The sequence below is a fragment of the Tiliqua scincoides genome, chromosome 3, assembly GCF_035046505.1.
Source record: "Tiliqua scincoides isolate rTilSci1 chromosome 3, rTilSci1.hap2, whole genome shotgun sequence".
Classification (NCBI taxonomy): Eukaryota; Metazoa; Chordata; class Lepidosauria; order Squamata; family Scincidae; genus Tiliqua; species Tiliqua scincoides.
The window spans coordinates 66,027,004-66,046,829 of record NC_089823.1 but is presented as its reverse complement, the minus strand read 5'-3'; the positions used below and the strand labels follow the sequence as shown (position 1 = coordinate 66,046,829).

General features: G+C 41.4%; 1 protein-coding gene across 5 annotated transcripts in view; it reads left to right on the top strand.

Moving 5' to 3' along the window:
* The window catches only part of HSF2BP (heat shock transcription factor 2 binding protein), a 42,381-nt gene extending 22,998 nt beyond the window's left edge, over positions 1-19,383 (top strand). For all 5 annotated transcript variants that reach the window (XM_066622104.1, XM_066622107.1, XM_066622105.1 and 2 more), the window contains 2 exons: positions 12,826-12,929; positions 18,688-19,383. In XM_066622104.1, the coding sequence (XP_066478201.1) occupies positions 12,826-12,929; positions 18,688-18,896 (313 nt within the window). In that variant the 3' untranslated portion in view covers positions 18,897-19,383. The remainder of the gene's footprint in view (positions 1-12,825; positions 12,930-18,687) is intronic.
* Positions 19,384-19,826: the final 443 nt, after the last annotated feature.

Below are 19,826 nucleotides of genomic sequence, written 5' to 3'. Positions count from 1 at the left end.
TTAGAGAATGGTTTTATTTTTTCACAGATTTGGAGTTTTGTGGGTTTTTTTGTTTTAAACCCACCAATACCTATAAGGGTTGAGTGGGTGGGTGCTCTTTATTTTAAAAAATGACAAGAAGGGTGCTTGAGGAAAGTGAAACCCATTCTGTTCCTCACTTTACCTTTCTGCACTCTGCTTGCTTTAACTAGTTTTCTCCCTGCCAAACTTCTGTGATTGGAGTTAGGCTACAGAAAGACTGTTTAAAAGCGGCAGAGTTCAGGGAGAGGCAGGTTTTACTTCCCTGTTCTATGTATTCCTTTGGGGGAGAGAAGTAGAGCTCCCCCCTACGACAGCCTTGCTTGCTAAATATGCACTTGTCACATTTTACTATAATGTGGGGGTACCTAACTAGTTGGGCATTCCAGAGTATGAGTTACAGAACTTTCTGTTGTTTGATTGTGCTCCTTGATAATTAACAGTTGATGCTGCTTTTCCTTTTAGTGGAAATGGGAACAGAATAAAAAATAATTTGCCTGTTCTGCAGTATTTTCAAACAAAATAGTGCAAAAAATGAGCTTGTGCAGACATGCTCTAAGTGATGCCTTGATCATATCCCTAGCAATTTCCGTCATTGGGGGCTCCCTCATCCACTTGGAAAAATGATACAAACTATGAAGGTGAGAGTTTCCTTAAGGGAAGAGGACATGAAAACCTTGATAATCAAAAATAGAATGCTCTGTGAGACTGAGGCTGTGCATACTTATCTAGGAGGTAAATGTGCTGAACTCAGTTGTGATTATGCTTGTGTAGGATAAGGTCATCTTGCTTCTGAAGCCTGGAAAGAGGCAAAGACAGAAAATCACAGGTTCCAATGTATGTATGCAAGTCTTTGTGCAGACACACAGAGGTTTGCCGATCATTGCATTAGTAGTTTCAATAGGGAACCTCCAGGCAGAAAGCAGTTAATATTTAGTTTGTAGTTTTAAATATGCTGTACAATATAAAACCTTGTTTTGGCTTATAAATTTTGTTCATTTTAATATGTTACAAAGGATAGCCAGCAGAGGGTGCTACAGGATTTGTAAATTGCTGATGTAGCATTGCTGGACAAAAACATTACTAGTCATAAGTCTGTATTTCTTTGACTAAGAAAACTTTCAATAGAAATAAACTGGAATGCCTAATGAAAATTATTAAACTTCTTCAAAGAATGAATACAGGTTTTTTTTTAGCGTAGAGAATGTGAAAACAGTTGAGAGGAGGTGATGAAGGTCTAGGGAGTTTTGTGCCTGAATAGTTGCATGCAGATTATTTCAGTTGAGCTTTGCCCTTTGGCCAGCTTAACAAAGTTGTTTAAACTCTCAGGAACGTCCCTCTTTCAGCATTCCTTACCACAATGCTTTCTTAGTTCACCACTACCAGTCCTTCTGTTCCCTGCAAACAGACAATTGAAAGAAAAACACAAATTGCCATGTCTTTTTACGTCACTTAATCTCTTTTGACGTTTGTGTTGATAAACAGACTGCAAGACCATGTCCAGATGTATTAATCCTTTTATTGTAATAAATTTTATATAACTTTCCTTGGTTGATAATATTGAACAGCAGGCATTCACAATTCTCCTTTTGGAGGCAGGAAGTCATTTTTTCTGGGAACTGGAGAAGCAGAAACAAACCTGAAAACTTGGTAGAGGAGGATTTTTCTCCTCTTTCTCAGATTCTCCTCAGCTTTGAAAATTAAAGGCAGGCTTTTTGTGACTCCTTCTCTGAATCAGTTTAATTTTCATATTCTCATAGTATTAGACTTGAAAAGGAGAGGGGAAAAAGAGAGAAGCAGCAAGGATTAGGAGGATGGACGCAGAGGCCCTTTGAGCCCTGGCTGACCTGAGGGTTGACTGAACAGAAAGTTTTGGGGCCAGAGGCAACTGAATAGACAATCCTGAAAAAGTCTGCTCCAGTCCTGCCCCCTTCAGTTCAAGGGGTTTGCAGAGTGACACAGTGTAGCATGGAGAATAAAGCTGACATCCTGAGGCCCAAAGGGATAGTGCCCAAGATTTTTTGCACCCTTTTATACCCGATTGTGAGAAGCCACAAGCACAAATTGAGTTCCCCACGAAGAGCAACCAGACTGAACAATCCCTATTGGAGCAAAGGATGCCCCCCCCCCAGTGAAAGTGGTCAGTCAATGTATCCTACAGGAAGTCCTTCCTCCTCCCCTCCTGCAGGAGTGAGGAGCAGAAACAGGGGTCACACTAACATTACAAGCAGCTTGCCCAACAGAGAATCTGTGCCGCAAAATATACCAGAGATGAGTTATGTCCATATTACCTCCCCCGTATCAAGTCTGTGCCAGGCAGGTATCAAAAATAGCAGGAATTGTGTGCCTGCTTGTGCAGCAGAGAAGACTTAATGTAAGGATTTTTCCTCCCTGCTCAAGTGACTCAAATCCTCTACATCACTCCTTCAAGTTTGCCTTCAATCCACAGGTTTAGGGACAGATATTGCTCTGACTCAGAAGAATCAGAGGCCAGAGAGGAAAATGAATGGTTAGGCAAAGGTGCAGGTAGTGGGTGGCAGAATAAAATATGCCTGCTTATTCCCAGTAGAGAACTTGTTTAATTTGCCTGCCAGTTGAGTATATCATCTGGGAGACACACAAACCTATTAGATTGCTCCTTCTACTTGTAAGAGCATGAGACCTATAGGCACCAGTTTAGCCTTTCCAAATTTTCCCAGCTCTTTTTATTGCTCTCCTGAAGAAAGAGTAGTGTTATACAAGCTCCAGGCATGTTGCCATTTCAGTTCCAATCTTGTTTTTTCACTTTCCTACCTAATGATAAAACAGGTGATCTGTAGGAACCAAAGGTAGAGGTATTGGTTGCAGCCCTCGTATCTACTGCAGTCATTTGAACAGAAGAGAAGGTGCTCAGTGACTAAAATGATCACTGAACTGAGATGGCCCTTTGATTCCTCCTCCTTTCAGCACAATTTTTTGTGGGCTGCAGATCTTCAGTTGCATGAAGTGAAATCCTCAGCAAACAGACGTATGTATGGATACACCCATATGGGGGTTGAGAAAAAGAAAAAAAGAGAGGCCAAAGAACTGTGAGACAGAAGAGTTGCAGTCAGCAAGAAACCCAATAAAGCCATTTACTTACAGCATAATCCTATGGGCATATTTGGAAGTAAGCTCCTTTGAACAAAACTGGACTTACTTCTGAGTAAACATGAATAGGATTGTTGTTAGTTGACCTAATCAAAGTATTTGAGGCAGGAACAATGGTCACCTTTGGTTTAGATCTGTAAAGGGAAGTTCCATGAAATGCAAGAAAGGCAATAGGTGAGAAGTTATACCTATTTGCGTTTGTATACCGCAAGTTATACAAGAAGTTTGTGGTGTATACCGCAAAGAAAGAAGGGTTCCACTAAATCCAGGAGGGTGCCCGCATGGCTAACCAGCCAAGTTAGAGAGGCTGTGAGGGGCAAGGAAGCTTCCTTCCGTAAATGGAAGTCTTGCCCTAATGAGGAGAGTAAAAAGGAACATAAACTGTGGCAAAAGAAATGTAAGAAGGTGATACTGGAGGCCAAGCGAGACTATGAGGAACGCATGGCCAGCAACATTAAGGGGAATAATAAAAGCTTCTTCAAATATGTTAGAAGCAGGAAACCTGCCAGAGAAGCGGTTGGCCCTCTGGATGGTGAGGGAGGGAAAGGGGAGATAAAAGGAGACTTAGAGATGGCAGAGAAATTAAATGAGTTCTTTGCATCTGTCTTCACGGCAGAAGACCTCGGGCAGATACCGCTGCCCGAACGGCCCCTCCTGACCGAGGAGTCAGATAGAGGTTAAAAGAGAAGATGTTTCAGACCTCATTGATAAATTAAAGATCAATAAGTCACCAGACCCTGATGGCATCCACCCAAGAGTTATTAAGGAATTGAAGAATGAAGTTGCAGATCTCTTGACTAAGGTATGCAACTTGTCCCTCAAAACGGCCATGGTGCCAGAAGACTGGAGGATAGCAAATATCACGCCTATTTTTAAAAAGGGAAAGAGGGGGGACCCGGGAAACTATAGGCCGGTCAGCCTAACATCCATACCGGGTAAGATGGTGGAATGCCTCATCAAAGATAGGATCTCAAAACACATAGACGAACAGGCCGTGCTGAGGGAGAGTCAGCATGGCTTCTGTAAGGGTAAGTCTTGCCTCACCAACCTTATAGAATTCTTTGAAAAGGTCAACAGGCATGTGGATGTGGGAGAACACGTGGACATTATATATCTGGACTTTCAGAAGGCGTTTGACACGGTCCCTCACCAAAGGCTACTGAAAAAACTCCACAGTCAGGGAATTAGAGGACAGGTCCTCTCATGGATTGAGAACTGGTTGGAGGCCAGAAAGCAGAGAGTGGGTGTCAATGGGCAATTTTCACAATGGAGAGAGGTGAAAAGCGGTGTGCCCCAAGGATCTGTCCTGGGACCGGTGCTTTTCAACCTCTTCATAAATGACCTGGAGACAGGGTTGAGCAGTGAAGTGGCTAAGTTTGCAGACGACACCAAACGTTTCCGAGTGGTGAAGACCAGAAGTGATTGTGAGGAGCTCCAGAAGGATCTCTCCAGACTGGCAGAATAGGCAGCAAAATGGCAGATGCGCTTCAATGTCAGAAAGTGTAAAGTCATGCACATTGGGGCAAAAAATCAAAACTTTAGATATAGGCTGATGGGTTCTGAGCTGTCTGTGACAGATCAGGAGAGAGATCTTGGGGTGGTGGTGGACAGGTCGATGAAAGTGTCGACCCAATGTGCGGCAGCGGTGAAGAAGGCCAATTCTATGCTTGGGATCATTAGGAAGGGTATTGAGAACAAAACGGCTGGTATTATAATGCCGTTGTACAAATCTATGGTAAGGCCACACCTGGAGTATTGTGTCCAGTTCTGGTCGCCGCATCTCAAAAAAGACATAGTGGAAATGGAAAAGGTGCAAAAGAGAGCGACTAAGATGATTACGGGGCTGGGGCACCTTCCTTATGAGGAAAGGCTACGGCGTTTGGGCCTCTTCAGCCTAGAAAAGAGACGCCTGAGGGGGGACATGACTGAGCCATACAAAATTATGCAGGGGATGGACAGAGTGGATAGGGAGATGCTCTTTACACTCTCACATAATACCAGAACCAGGGGACATCCACTAAAATTGAGTGTTGGGCGGGTTAGGACAGACAAAAGAAAATATTTCTTTACTCAGCGTGTGGTCGGTCTGTGGAACTCCTTGCCACAGGATGTGGTGCTGGCGTCTAGCCTAGACGCCTTTAAAAGGGGATTGGACAAGTTTCTGGAGGAAAAATCCATTATGGGGTACAAGCCATGATGTGTATGCGCAACCTCCTGATTTTAGAAATGGGTTATGTCAGAATGCCAGATGCAAGGGAGGGCACCAGGATGAGTTCTCTTGTTATCTGGTGTGCTCCCTGGGGCATTTGGTGGGCTGCTGTGAGATACAGGAAGCTGGACTAGATGGGCCTATGACCTGATCCAGTGGGGCTGTTCTTATGTTCTTATTAAGTTAAATTTATGAGCTAAGTGCAATAATAAATCATATCAGCAATGATAGGTGATAATTTTTTTTTGCTGAACTTAATTATTTAATGATGTTGTGAGACAAGAAGCAATCTTTTTTCAAGCCAAACAAATAGATTATCTTTTGATAAATTCTATTCCAGCAGTTTCTTGCTAGACATTCCCTTTGTCACTCATTTGTTGTAACATGATAATTTTAAGGCCAGTAGTGTGTCCTGGAGATTGAAATGTTCTTCCACTGGTTTCTGGATGTTGCCAAACCTGTTTTATGTCAGGTTTGTGTCCACTGAGGGCAAATGAAGCTGTTCAGAGTGAGGACTGATCACATGGATGATCTTAGCCTATTAGATGTGGGAAACAAAGGCTATTCAGAACACTACTACCTAAATAAGATTGACATATTTGTTATTGTCATAGTGGTCCCTGAAAGGTTGCTCAGGGGATCAGTGATGAGAGGGTTTATAAAAGTCTCTTCATCTCAGCCCACAGAGAAGGCCCTTTATTAAATAATGATTAAAGGAACATAACACTTTATCTCTTGATATACTAGTGAAAGCTTATTTGTTCTCTGCGGTGGCAAATGCAAATACATAAAGAAATAGAATATTGGCGTAATAGAATACTGGTTTCAGCTTGCCCAGATTAAGTTCAGAGCTGCAAACATTACATTTGCTCTCTGTTCAATCTTTAATGTGGCAGACTAGACCTTGACATACTTTTCTATCCAAAACAAATATCACTGTAGTAAAATTGCACCTTACAGCAGAGATGGGATTCTATCAATTGATCTAAAATATTTTTGTATCTTTCAGTCCTATACTTGTGGTAGCTTACAAAATCATTTTTAAAACTGGCAGCTGAATCCTAGTTATGTCTACTCAGAAGTAAGTCCCATTATAGTCAATGGGGCTTACTCCCAGATATGTGTGGATAGGATTGCATTTAAAAGCTCTTAAGAAAAAAATGTATAACATTAAAAACTGTTAATAGCAACAGTGTTGTAGCAGCAATTTATTTTAATGTTTTTCAACAAATACATTTAAATAATGCAGGTTCTTAAACCCATTGGGTGACATCCACAATTTCCCTTCCTCTATGGCAGGGGTACCCAAACCCCGGCTCTGGGGCCACTTGCGGCCCTCGAGGCCTCTCAATGCAGCCCTCAGGGAGCAGTCTCCAATGAGCCTCTGACCCTCCAGAGATTTGTTGGAGCCCACACTGGCCCAACACAACTGCTCTCAGCGTGAGGGCGACTGTTTGACCTCACGCATGAGCTGTGGGATTAGGGCTCCCTCCACTGCTTGCTGTTTCACATCTATGATGCAGTAGCGGTAGCAAAAGAAAGGCCAACCTTGCTTTGTGCAAGGCCTTTTATAGGCCTTGCAAGACCTTCATTCATTCATATAAGTTCATCTTTAATATATTCATTTATGTCAACTTATGTAAATTTATTCAAATTTTAAATGTAAATTAATTCTTCCCCCCCACCCCGGCCCCTGACAGAGTGTCAGGGAGACGATGTGGCCCTCCTGCCACAAACTTTGGACACCCCTGCTCTATGGCAAGAAACTGTGGAGATATCCATATTATTTCTAGGGAAAATTATAAAAAGTGTTTAAAAAAATTAAATTATCTTGTCTTATTGTGTGATGTGTTAGCAAAGCATTTGGTTAGGAAGTGCAGTTCTGGAGGCTTTCGAAAATAGCTTACTGAGCATAGCACTTATCCAGTGTGTATATTTTCAGAGTGCTGTGTAAACAGTAACAAGTGGTTTGACAGGAGTATTGTCACTGCAAAAATAATGGCATGGTGGATGACTTTTTGTAATGTGAACAAATATACCATGGCCTCTCCAAAATGTAAATAAAAGGAGGCTTACTTGCTCTTTTTTTTTTTGCCAGCCCTCAAAATTCAGGATTAGTTTCTCCTTAACACCTGAACAAACAACCCAGCTTTATTATTCAGATTCAAGAATAGTGATTAGTGGAGAAAGAAGTTTTTAAAATTTAATACAAATGTTGCTAATAATAATACTTAATATTTCTATAGCACTTTACTGAATATGCAAAGTGCTTCTTACACCTTTCCTTGATGCAGTCCTTACAACAACCCTGTAAGGTAAGTAATATTATTGTTCTCATATTGTAGGTAGGGAGCTGAGACTGAGAGAGAGTGACTTGTCTCTTAGGACCCAATCTTATCCAACTTTCCAGTCCTAAGGCAGCTGTGCCAATGGGTTATGCAGTGTATTCTGTGGTGTGGGAGCTGTCACAGAGGTCTGCTCAAGGTAATGGAACATTTGTTTCCTTACCTCAGGACTGAATTGTGGCTGCATCTATGCTGGAAAGTTGGATAGGATTGGACCCTTAACGAGTTTGTTAAAGAGGCAAGATTCAAACTGGCAGTTCAGGCTCTAAGCCACGATGCCACACCTGCTTCCACATCTATTCCTACACTGGAAAAAGTTGTTTTTATTATCTGTTTAATGTTGGAATCACTACTTTAATGTTTATTTACACTTATTGATTTTACTTAGTTAGAAATACAAATCACTTTACATGCTCATAGTATGAACTTCAAATTTAATAGGTGTGAGATTTCAGAAGAATAGTTTCTCCATATGATTTCAGTATGATGTGGGTATCAATGGTATCATAAAAATGTTTTTCTCTCTGCTTTGAATTGTTTTGTATTCTAAATTTTGTTGAGCATTACAATTCCTGTCTCATTTGAAACTCTCGCATCATGAAACACACATCATGAATATCGATGGATCAGGTTGTTTCAGTTTTTAAGCTGTCTTCATTCTTATCTTCAGTCAATAAACTGGATAACTACAAGTCTTTCCTTTTTTACACTGTTTAATGACCTTTGTGGTAATAATAGTTTAATAGTTATATATTTATAACTATTAATAGTTATAATAGTTTTATAACCATTATAAAATAGTTAATAAGATAATAGTTTTCTTATTTTTTAAAGTAATATCCATCTTCAGAATAAACTAAATTCAGTACTATTCCAATAGATGCAGGAACATCTCTATTATTACAGGCTGAACAGGCTAAACAGTAAACTTCCTCCTCCCACAATCATAGCGGGGTAGTAGGAGAAATACTATTAAAGACTGCATTATCTTGAATTATTTTCTTTTAACCAGCAGGTTGAAAGGAGGGGAGCCTTTAGAATGTGTCATGTGATGACTTGGGCTGCTTCCTCTGTCTTTGGAAGGCAGCCAGATAAGTCCCCTCCCACATACGTGGGTCTGTTCTTCCTCCAAAACAGGTCAACAGGCTGGTTTGCTGGGAAGTCGCCCTCTCTGTTATGACCGAAGGCAGGATTAGGATTGATTACTTCCTCCTAAAAGAGGGACTTCCTTACAAAACTGGTCTGTGTTCTCCTTCACAGCACTTCTTGCTAAAGCTCTTGGCTAGGCCAAAGAGAGAGTGAGAGAGATTACATGACCACAAAACAACTCCTCTGCTTTTCACCCTACCTGACCCTGCCTTCGTGAAGTTAAGCAATACAGTTGAAGTAGTGAACTGGGCAGCAGCTCCATGAGAAGCAAACTGCCCTGGAAGCAAGTTCTTTAATGGTAGTGGCAACATCCTTCTGAGTTGAGCAGTTACACGATCAGATTACAGCATCACTTTCAGAGTTTCTGAAGACTCTTTATCTGCAGGACTCCTACATGCTGAAGTTATTCACCTGGTGCTCTCTAGACATGGAGGAGCTTAAATGTGAAACTCCCTGATACTTCAAGAGATCATGTTGGAATTGATGGAGCTCAGTGATGAAGTTCTGCAGCTGGTTCTAGTGTCCCAGTAAGCCTTGGCTGTCCTCCATCTTTTTAATGGTAATTAAAATTTGGTTTTGGCTGTAGATCTCTTAGAGACAAAACATGGATCCACACTGAACCTTTAGTTTATATCAGAAGCTTAGGAATTCAGGAGGAAAACAAAAATAAAAAGGGTACTTCAAAAGTGGGGCAGGTTTTTGAGGGATTCTTTTAGTCACTTTCTGAAATGTGGCAGTCTGCACCACTGTGAATAATAAAAATAAGACACACATCTTGCTCTTAGGCTTACAAACTATACACAGGGATGGTGCCAGGCCATGCTTTTCAAAAGGTCCACCAACTGTGCCAACTCCAGAACTCTCAGTATAGGTAGCAGAAGAGGCACCCAATGTGCCATTGGAGTGGACAATGTGCACCATGGGGGACGCAGTGTAGGGCTTTCCCCCAGGGCACCTAGCAATCTGGTTCTGGCACTGTGACTATAAGATGCAACAAACAAAGGGAGAAATGCAGTTTCTGTATCATTTGGAATTTCTTCAAGAGATCATCAGCTAAAGAGCCTTAAGATTAGCACTCCCAAGTGACCAGTTGTAACAACTTGATCAGAGAGCACTCTTGTCATGTCGAGCTTGGTCCAGACGGGGGGAGGGGGGCGGGGCGGCGCCTCTTGACAGTAGTGGTACAACACTGGGTTTCTAAATATATTTTGTCTGCTACTAGAAAAAAATTTTTTTTTTTAATTTAGATCATGACTTTTAGAATCTAATACTAAAGAATTTCTGTTTCTGAGAATAAAAGGTCTCCTTTCCACTGAGACAGTAAATCTGTGGGTGGTCTGTGCCATTTCTAACTGCACTTGGGGGCTAACATTTTTAATGCTTCCAATTCACTCTACATTGAAAACTAGGTGTTGGGGAGATTGCTAGGCCAAAAGCATTCTCTATTGCATCTAGTTTTCTATGCATAGAAATTACAGTCTGTTCTTTATATGCGAGTTCGCTATCTGCCAGTTTGTTTATCTGTGAGGGGCAGAATTGCCACCTACTCTCATTATCTGCTCTCTGTTCTCGTTATCCACTAATACTTTGTTGGTGCACTCAGGGTGGGGTGAGGCTTAGCACAGCTATGAGCAGGCAGGTGGAAATGAGAGAGGTGCAGGAGGAGGAGGAGTGGCCTCCTCACCAGCAGATGGCAGCTCTGGCACCATGTGGGGGGAAGAGGAAGAGATTCCTCTACAGCATGGGTCTCCAAACCCCGGCCTGGGGTCCAGATGTGGCCCGCGGCCAGCCCCAATCCGGTCCGCGGCCAGCCTCTTGTCCCCTGAAAGCCTCTGGTCCACTTGGCCGAACATGACTGGAACTGTGCTCTGGATACATCTGGATACATGGCCAGAGAAGTTAAATGAATGAGCCCATTTATTCACTCTTCTAAGTTCTATCTCTTATTTATTTATATAAATTTTATATTTAAATTTTTTTTCTGGCCCTCAGCACCATGCCAGATATTTGATGCGGCCCTCTGGCCAAAATGTTTGGAGACCCCTGCTCTACAGTATACAGCCAATAGGAGAGGGGATTGCAGTAATCATGTCCAGCCAATTTTTTTGAAAGTTGTTTGGATTGGGTCAATTTTCTGCATTCAACAGGCATTGGTGTTGGCATGTGAAGAATCAGACACATTTGTGTCCACTTCCAGATTTGCCCCACCATCTTGGGCACCAACTCAGAGATTTCAGCTGAACCTTCACAACCCTGGCAATGATTAGAGGCTGATGATGAGAGGTCTGTTGAAGGCTGCCTGAGGGTTGTGCTGGGGAGGAGCAAAAGCCAAAAGCCAAGTGGGGGAGGAGGAGGATGGGTGAAGCAACCGCCCCACTGCTGAACTCCGAGGCCTCGTTGTTGGGCCAGCAACTCTCAGTGCATCAAGGGAGATCCAGCACGGTGGGGGAAGCATCTTGGAGTTGTTGATGAGCCCTGACTGTCACTCAGCCCCATAGACTTCAAGTTAAGATTCTGGTTCATAAAGTTCATAGAGTGTGTGATGAAGAGGATCCCCTGGAATCAAACCCCACTTTTCCCATAGGCTCAATGATTCAATATCTGCTAATTCAATATCCACTAGGTTTTAAAGGAACCTAACCTAAGTGGAAAATGAGAACCAACTATTATTTTGAAGATGCAGTAACATTTGATTGTGTGAGACCCGACTCTGCAGCCTGATGTGGTATAGGCATATACCAGGGGTCTCCAAACCCTGGCCCGGGATCCAGATGTGGCCTGTGGCCAGCCTCTGGTACCCTGAGAACCTCTGGCACAGTTACCCAAACAAAACTGGAGCTGTACTTGTGGGGTGGGGGAATGGGGGTCCATTTAGGTGTGTGCTTTATTTCTTTAGTGTGAGTTGGTGCTTGGAAAAATCCTACAAATTTGAGCCCATTCATTCATCTAAGTTCTATCTCTAATGTATTTATTTAAATTTTATATTAAAAAAAATTTTTTCCTGGCCCTTGACGCTGCCAGATATTTGATATGGCCCTTTGGCCGAAAAGTTTAGAGATCCCTGGGCTATACCATAAAGCCTAGACACCAGCTCACCATCTGAGAAGTAAATGTCAGTTCTGAGTACATAAAACAGGGCATCATTAATCTACCTTACGTCTTATGCAACTGGTGTCTCAAGTAGCATTATATCTAGTGAGCAATAAGAATGGGGCTGTTTTTATTGGAATTTTCAATTTAATGTGCTAAATGGAAGGACAGAGGCTGTAATCCTGTCTGCACTTTCCTTCAAGTAAAATCCACTGACTATAATGGGACTTACTTCTCAGTAGACAGGCATAGGATTGGGCTCTAACTTTACTGCAGCCGAGTGAGAACTACTGTTTTTTGGATAAGAAGATCAGCTGGATTACAGTGAAGTAGTGCAGAGTGATTTTTAAAGGCACACAGAATTCAGAGAAGCTGATTTAAAAAAAAATAAAGGTGTTGAAGCTATAAAGATGAAAATGAAAAACAGGATGAAATTGTCTTGAGATTTGTAGTGTGTGTCAGGATTTTAAATTAAGCATCCTCAAGCTAATTTTTTTTAAGTACCCTTTTCTGTTTGTCAGAGTAAGTAACTTAATCAGGATGATAGGCTATCCACTGGGGAGTCCCAATTAAGAGGATTTCACGGATTGTGTTATGTGTTCATTTAAGGCTGTGTTCACGTGAACTCCTCCAGCCAGTTCAGTGAGATTTTACTTTTGACAGATTTCCTGACATTGCATTATTACAATGTACAGATTGAATTAATTCAAACACACAGGGTTATTTTGGTGTAAGAGTTGTCTCAAGTATTCGACTACGTCTCTGCTTTTTTGAATGTGGGCAATAAAGTAAAAGTTCCTGAGGTTCGTTGGAAGTAAGTTGTGCATATATTTTAGTGGAGTGCAGATCTGTGCAGTTCAGTCACTTGTTAAATTTATATTGCAGACTGATGCTGATGTCTTTATACAACATAAGTATCAACATAAAAGGCTTGAAGTACATCAGTGAAAGCCCAAGATTCTTCCCATTACTCTGGTGGCTCCTGAATGGTAAGCCTTTTCTTAATAAAATATCATGTAATGCTCTTGCTATGTAACAGATATGTGAATATTCATCTGAAGTTCTCAATGTGCTTCGTCTTTAGCCAAATGCTGATAATAACAATATGTCTTTCTGCATTTAATTAAAACACCGTGCTCTCAATAACATATAATTTGCAAAAAAAAGCCATGTTTTAGAAACACAGAAATAATAGATGGAAAAGTAAGGATGGGCTATATAAGAGGCAGAATGAGTTATGTGGGGAGGGGGGAAGGATACACGTTTCAATTGAGTATATCATCTGTCTGCTCCCACAGGCTGAAAACCTCTGATACAAAGGTCAGATGAATTTAAAGTTTAGATTCTGATTTTATGTGTGCCTTCTTTCTTACAAAATGAAAAGGCCATGTAGTCAGATACTGCTAAGGGTCAGGGTCAAGTAATACTACTGGTGTTCTTAAGGTATGATAAGCTGTATGGCAGGTAATGTCCTTCTGTATTTGCATCTTTGAGTTTTACCCCCATTCATTTGTAACCATATAAGATAGTCACCAGAATAATCCAAGAAATGTTATTTACGTCTTCAGAAAAACTTCTGTGGCGTTTTCAGTATTGTACTGAAGTAAATAAATATTCAGAATAAAACTGATTCATGGGCTAATTATAGGCTGCTGCTGAGTGGCTGCAGGGACTGGTGAGTACATACCAGAGGTTAGGGCTGTCAGGCTGGGGCGTCATGACACCCCAGTTTGAATAGCTCTGACATATATAAAAATTATCACACTTTTTTGTGTCTTAAGGCTGCCGTTGAGTGGCATCACTGTTCTTGGTGTCACCCAGTGTGCCAGTGGTGTCACCCCCATTGCCCTGTCCCCTTCCAGTCTCACTCCAGCCCTGTTCTCTAGCAAGAAAGAGGCCAGCTTTCCAAACCAGCTGCTTGCCATGATGTTGCTGGGCCAGCTGCCTGATGCAGCACCTCCAGACTGGCCAGCTCATTGCAGCACTCCCAGACCAGCTGCACATCGTGGGGCCTCTGGTGTCACCCCTTTCAGAGATTTCACCTGGTGTGGTCCACATCCCCCCTCAGCCAGCCTAGTATGCCACTGCTGCTATTCTATCCACACTCTTATTAGGGAGCAGATCTCCTTGATGAGATTTTATAGTGAATAAGCATGCATAGGGTCCAATTATGAGTTTAGAATTTTTACATTGCCCTTCAAAATGTAGCAGCAGAACAAAGAAATTACTTTTGCTGGAAATGACATATTTAATATAATTTAGTGTTTAATTAAACATGTTGGCTTCTTCTAAAAATACAGTATAACACTGCAAGTGTTCATGGACAGATGAGTCTAAAAGTTTGACCCCTCTTTCAAACCCCCCTCTCTCAGAGGTCTGCCTCTCATATGGACATATATGTGCTGGACTGGCAAGTTTGTGAACTGATAGCTTGAGTTGTTTACTTATTGTATTCGGTTAGTTTGTTGAATTTCTAGCTTGCTCTGTCCTGCAGGAGTGGGGTGTGTGGAATGCTAAAATGAAAATGTGTTAAAACATAACTAAAAATTCTGTAAAACCACTGAAATACAGAATTTTCAAATGATACAGTACCTGCTTAACTCTGATTCTAAAAAGGACCCCTCCCAATCAAAATGTCTTCCAAACCACTGGAGTATGTGAAGTTTTCTGCTTATATTGGGGTGAGAGACGTTTGCTTACTTCCTAGTCAAGGCAGTTCAGCTGAACTTAGGGTAAATCGTAAGCACACCTATCTGGGAGTAAGCTCCATTGAACCAAATGAGGCTTACTTCCAAGTAAACATGTATGTTAGTGGAATAGATAAATAATAGACCAGAGGTTCCCAAACATATTTGTCAAATCTCTTATTGCAGGCTGCAGTTCATGCCCTTGTGATTTCTGTTCTTATAGTGTGCTCTGCTATACCGCCCCTTGTGTACACTTGCATAACTTCCAGCTCATAACCACCCCATGTGGAGTCTGGAGCATCACTTAGGAAAATATTTGAAAGCTTCAAATGCTGCAGGTTAATGGGGCCTTCTTCTCAACATTTCATCCCACTGATGAAATAATCTCATTAGCAGATAGATGGAAAATTCTGCCTGCTTGCCTGGACCTGACATAATGTGTGGTATTTCTCAGGAACATGGGAACAGCTCATCTCATGAGCAGAAATGATACCTATCTCACCACAAATATGTTCAGGGATTCATTTTCTGTACCAAATATCAGTTCTGACTTATTGTAAAGCTTATTGTAAAAATGAAATTAAGATTACTGCTTTTTTAGATTTTTGTGTGTCCCATATACCTTCAGAACTCAGGGTGCAAATCTGCTTTTGTCAAAGCTGTTCTACCCTGAAAGCCCATGTTCTAAAAGAAACAAAGGATAACAAAGTTAAAATCCGAAAACAAAAAATACAGACTTCTAAAGGAAGATTCTACTACATACAAATTCCCACTCTTTTTCAAGGTAGCTCCCTTTCAATGCACCATCCCCACACTCTCTTCTCAAGCTTCTCAGACTCATACCATATCACACCCATTTGTTGCTAGCCCAGGGTCTCCCTTGCATTACATACATTAGAACAGCCCCGCAGGATCAGGCCATAGGCCCATCTAGTCCAGCTTCCTGTATCATACCGTGGCCCACCAAATGCCTCAGGGAGCACACAAGACAACAAGAGACCTGCATCCTGGTGCCATCCCTTGCATCTGGCATTCTGCAGTAACCCACTTCTAAAATCAGGTGGTTTTACATACACATCATGTCTTGTAACCCGTGATGGCCTTTTCCTTCAGAAATTTGTTCAGTCCCCTTTTTAAAGGCACCTAGGCCAGATGCCATCACCACATCCTGTGGCAAGCAATTCCACAGACTGACTACACGGTGAGTAAAGCAGTCCTAACTCTCCCAACACTCAATTTTAGCGGATGTTCCTTGACTCAATTTTAAGTTAGCAGTGAAAGCTGCTGTGACTTTACTCTTGAAGACTACAGTCTGTATTGCAACTTGACCATGTGCATGCTTACTTGGATGTAAATCTCACTGAATTAATTAAGATTACCTCCCATAGAATCTCCGTCTCAGGTGGGTTGTCCATGGGCAGTTCATAATGTAACTCGCTTATAGATAGTATGAAGTTATTTTAAAATAGTGGCAGTGGGGGAAATGGGAAACTTGTAAATTAGTCAGGGTTGAACTTGGTATGTGTTTTTTGTTAGCATGATAAATCCTGCCTCTGGTGACCAAAGAATGTTACAGGCACGTGTGAACTGAACTCACAGTATGTTTCTAGAGCATATTGCAGATTAGCAGTGATGTAATGCAGTTGCTTAAGCCCCATTAAAGAGAGCAGTTCATCTGAGAGTGTATTGCTAATGACACATGTGACTTGGACATCCTGCTGCGTTATCAGCTGCTTGTACTAGTGACATCAAACAGGCACTGGCAAGAGATTGTTGGAGAAGTTAAGGTAGATTGTCAGTATGTTGTTCAAAATTGTGCCAGTTATAATTCTGATAAGATTAGATTATGTATGCTATTCCACATCGCAAGCATATATAAGTATCCAGATTATATTATTTTAAATAGATTTTTTTAATCGCCAAAAATGTTTCTGCAGTAGTCCTTTTGAAAGACATTATTTTGTGCTCTATACTTCCTCAAGTGGTAAGAAGTCCCAGAGGCAGCCTTGTAAAGGGTCTCCCCCTCTTATTGAAATGCAGGGGCAAGCAACTTAGCCACCTCACTTTCCAAACAAATGCAAAAAATCAAAAGCATCGTATCCCAAGACTTATTCTTTCAGACCCCAAAAATTCAAAAGTGATAAAATATCACCACTTGTAAGTGAAGTTGTTTAAAGAACTCAAGAAAGTTCTCCTTTTAACATTAATATTGGAGCGCTATTAATATATTCATTGCAGGGAACAGGCAAGACATGGTTAACTTTTCTTGGAAAGAGGGGAGTATACCCACACTTCATATTTCTGTGTTCCAAGAGTAGGCAGGAATGTGTTAGTGATAGTGAATACCCGGCCTCCCTGGCCCTTAGAATACCTTTTAAAGGGATATAAATGTCACTTCTGGTTTTCACAAGGAACTGAAGTTGCTCTTTTTTGCCCAAAATGGACATTCTGAGGCCCACAGAGGCCACGGGCAGATACGCACAGCCTCGGTAGGCCTCGGAACACCCTCTGGCCGCAACTGGAACATAGCTCTTGTCGCATTTGGAGGGTTGAGTTGGGCCCTTCACCGCGGGTTTGGATTATGAAATCTGTGGGTATTTTATTTATTTATTTAACGTATGGCATATAATACATGGACTTATATATCGGTTACACTAGATCAAATATCAATGTCCAGTTCATGCAGCCATTCAAGGACAGAGTAACCTTCATAGAAAAAAGTCAGACCATGGGCCAGTATATGCCCTCAGTTTGCAGCCAGACATAATGTGGTACATCGTTTGGTGGGAAAACCCGCAATCACACTGAGGGGTAGATACTAACCCCCATTTAAACAGGTACTAAATTTGCGGGTACTAAATTTGTGGGTACTAAATTTACAGATAACGAGGGCCACCTATATACATTTTCTTAATAATAAAACAACTAAGCAAAGCAGAATGGGTGAAGTTGGAAACCACATTGTGAAATGTTTAGTAACTGTAAGAAGTGACTGGGAACTGTTGATGCCTAAAGAACAACCGGAGAGGAATCTGCAAATGCTCAGTCTCAGGAAAAGAACTTGCAAGGACAGAAAAACCAGCCAGCCTTTTTTAGAGACTATTACAAGTCCCTCCCTTTACGTATCATACTTATACCTATTATAATGTTACACTTTGTCAAAATGTGCTTAAGTTGAAGATTGGATTGTTTGCAGTGTCACTCACCATTTTTCTGTTTTCTCTCCTCCCTTGTAACTTCCATTTGACCTATTATGGTTGAACTGCTGTCTGAAAACAAATGAACTGAAATGAATGTGTGACCATTCTGAACTCATTTGTGCCTAATGTATTCATTTCTTTACTGTAACAAATTAAATCAAGTGACTCCATTTGTTTCAAGTTTTCATTTATTATTGTGGCATACCTGAGGGGGGCAAGGGGACAAATGCCCCTGGTGTTGAGCTTGTCGGGGTTGGGCCGCGCTGCCATCCACCCCGCAGCAGTCAGTCAGCCGGTGTGCCAATCTGAGGCCCACTCCCTGAGGGCCTTTCACCCAGAGGCGTTCTGAGGACTGGGGAAGTAGTTCGCTGCCTCCCTGGCCGTCTGAAGGCCTTATAAAGCCCTTGGAGGGTTGAAAAAAATCACTTCCGGTTTCACATTTTTAAGACCTTAGAAGGCCTTCTGAGGGCTGGGGAGGTTTCCCTGGCCTTCAGAATGCCTTCTAAGGGCATAAAAACCAGAAGTGAAATGTAAGTGATGTTTTTTGGCCCTCCGAGGGCTTTACAATGCTTTTGGAGGGTCGGGGAGGCTGCGTGTGGCCTCCCTGGGCCGCCAGTGGGTGGGGTGGCAACTTGGTTGGTGGGGGGGGGGTGGCAGCTTGTGGTCATGGCCCTGGGCAGTACCAGGGCCAGGATAAACACTGATTTGTTACACAACAAAGGCGTACTCCTAAGTAATACATAAGGGAAATGAGAGTGGGCAAAGCTGACCTTAGAAAGCCTTAATATGGGGTGATTGTTTAGGGATCTCTTGCTTTGTACATGCTAACAGTTTAACTAGACTTTCTCTTTTATTCCTAGATCCAGACCCTGAAGTATGTCTTCATGTTCTACGGCTTCTCCAGTCTGTGATTTTAGAGCCTGACGTTTTTACAAAGTCTGCTTCCGAGTTGCGTGACACTCTACCATTTACACGTATTGTTATGCTGTCAAAGAGCCGCAACACAGATTTACAAATGCTCGCCCAAGATCTGCTTGAAGATCTTAAAGTACTAGAATATGAATCATAAGGATATATATTATGACATTAACGTTTCAGGCATTTTATCTATACTGAGGCAGTTTGTAAAATACTGTTGTTCATTATAAAATTGAAACTTAACATATGTTCAAGAACTCTTGCTGTAGTTGATATGTAGTTGCATATATGTGTGGCCAGTATTCCTGTACAAAAGAAAGTCGTCAGTAATATGTGCATGCTCTGCTGTGCTCCAGTGTCCAAGGTGATAAGCTTCCATATAAAGGTCTCGGTAGCAGAATATTCTAGGAGATGTATGTTATAATTTCATTTTGATGGTGCCACTGATTCACTTATTTTGAGGAAGGCCTGTTTGGCTTTCAGTGCTTAAGTGATTTTAATAACTCTCAGGTTTCTTACAAATGAGGTACTGTTTCTGAAACTCAGGAATTATGAAAGCTGCCTTTTCGGTGAATCTGCAGTTACAATGTGAGGAAAGCAAGTTTTAAAGTGTGTTTTATAGAAGGCTATAATATATATATATATATATATATATATATATATATATATATATATATATATATATATATATATATATATATATATAGTTCTTGATTTATGAAAATGTACTGCTGTTAGTTTTCTGACTGTTGTTGTTCCAGGGCATTGAATATATTTCTCCCTCAGGCTTAAAACTATTAAGTCAAAGATGGAGTGGGCTGAATAAAACTGCATTTGAGTTACCACAGGCTACCTTACTTAAAGTTTGAGATTATTGAAATCATACTGATCATTAAATCATCTCTTAACTGGAAAGTCCTCATTGGCTATAGAATGCATCAGAGCTATTACATGTTGTTATTTTTCTCATGTACATTATCGTATTTCACTGTCCCCCTTTGTTTCCTACATTGCAGTACATATGTGCAAAGATTAGCACAGGAGCAATGAGGGTCAAGAGACCACAATGTGGAACAAATGT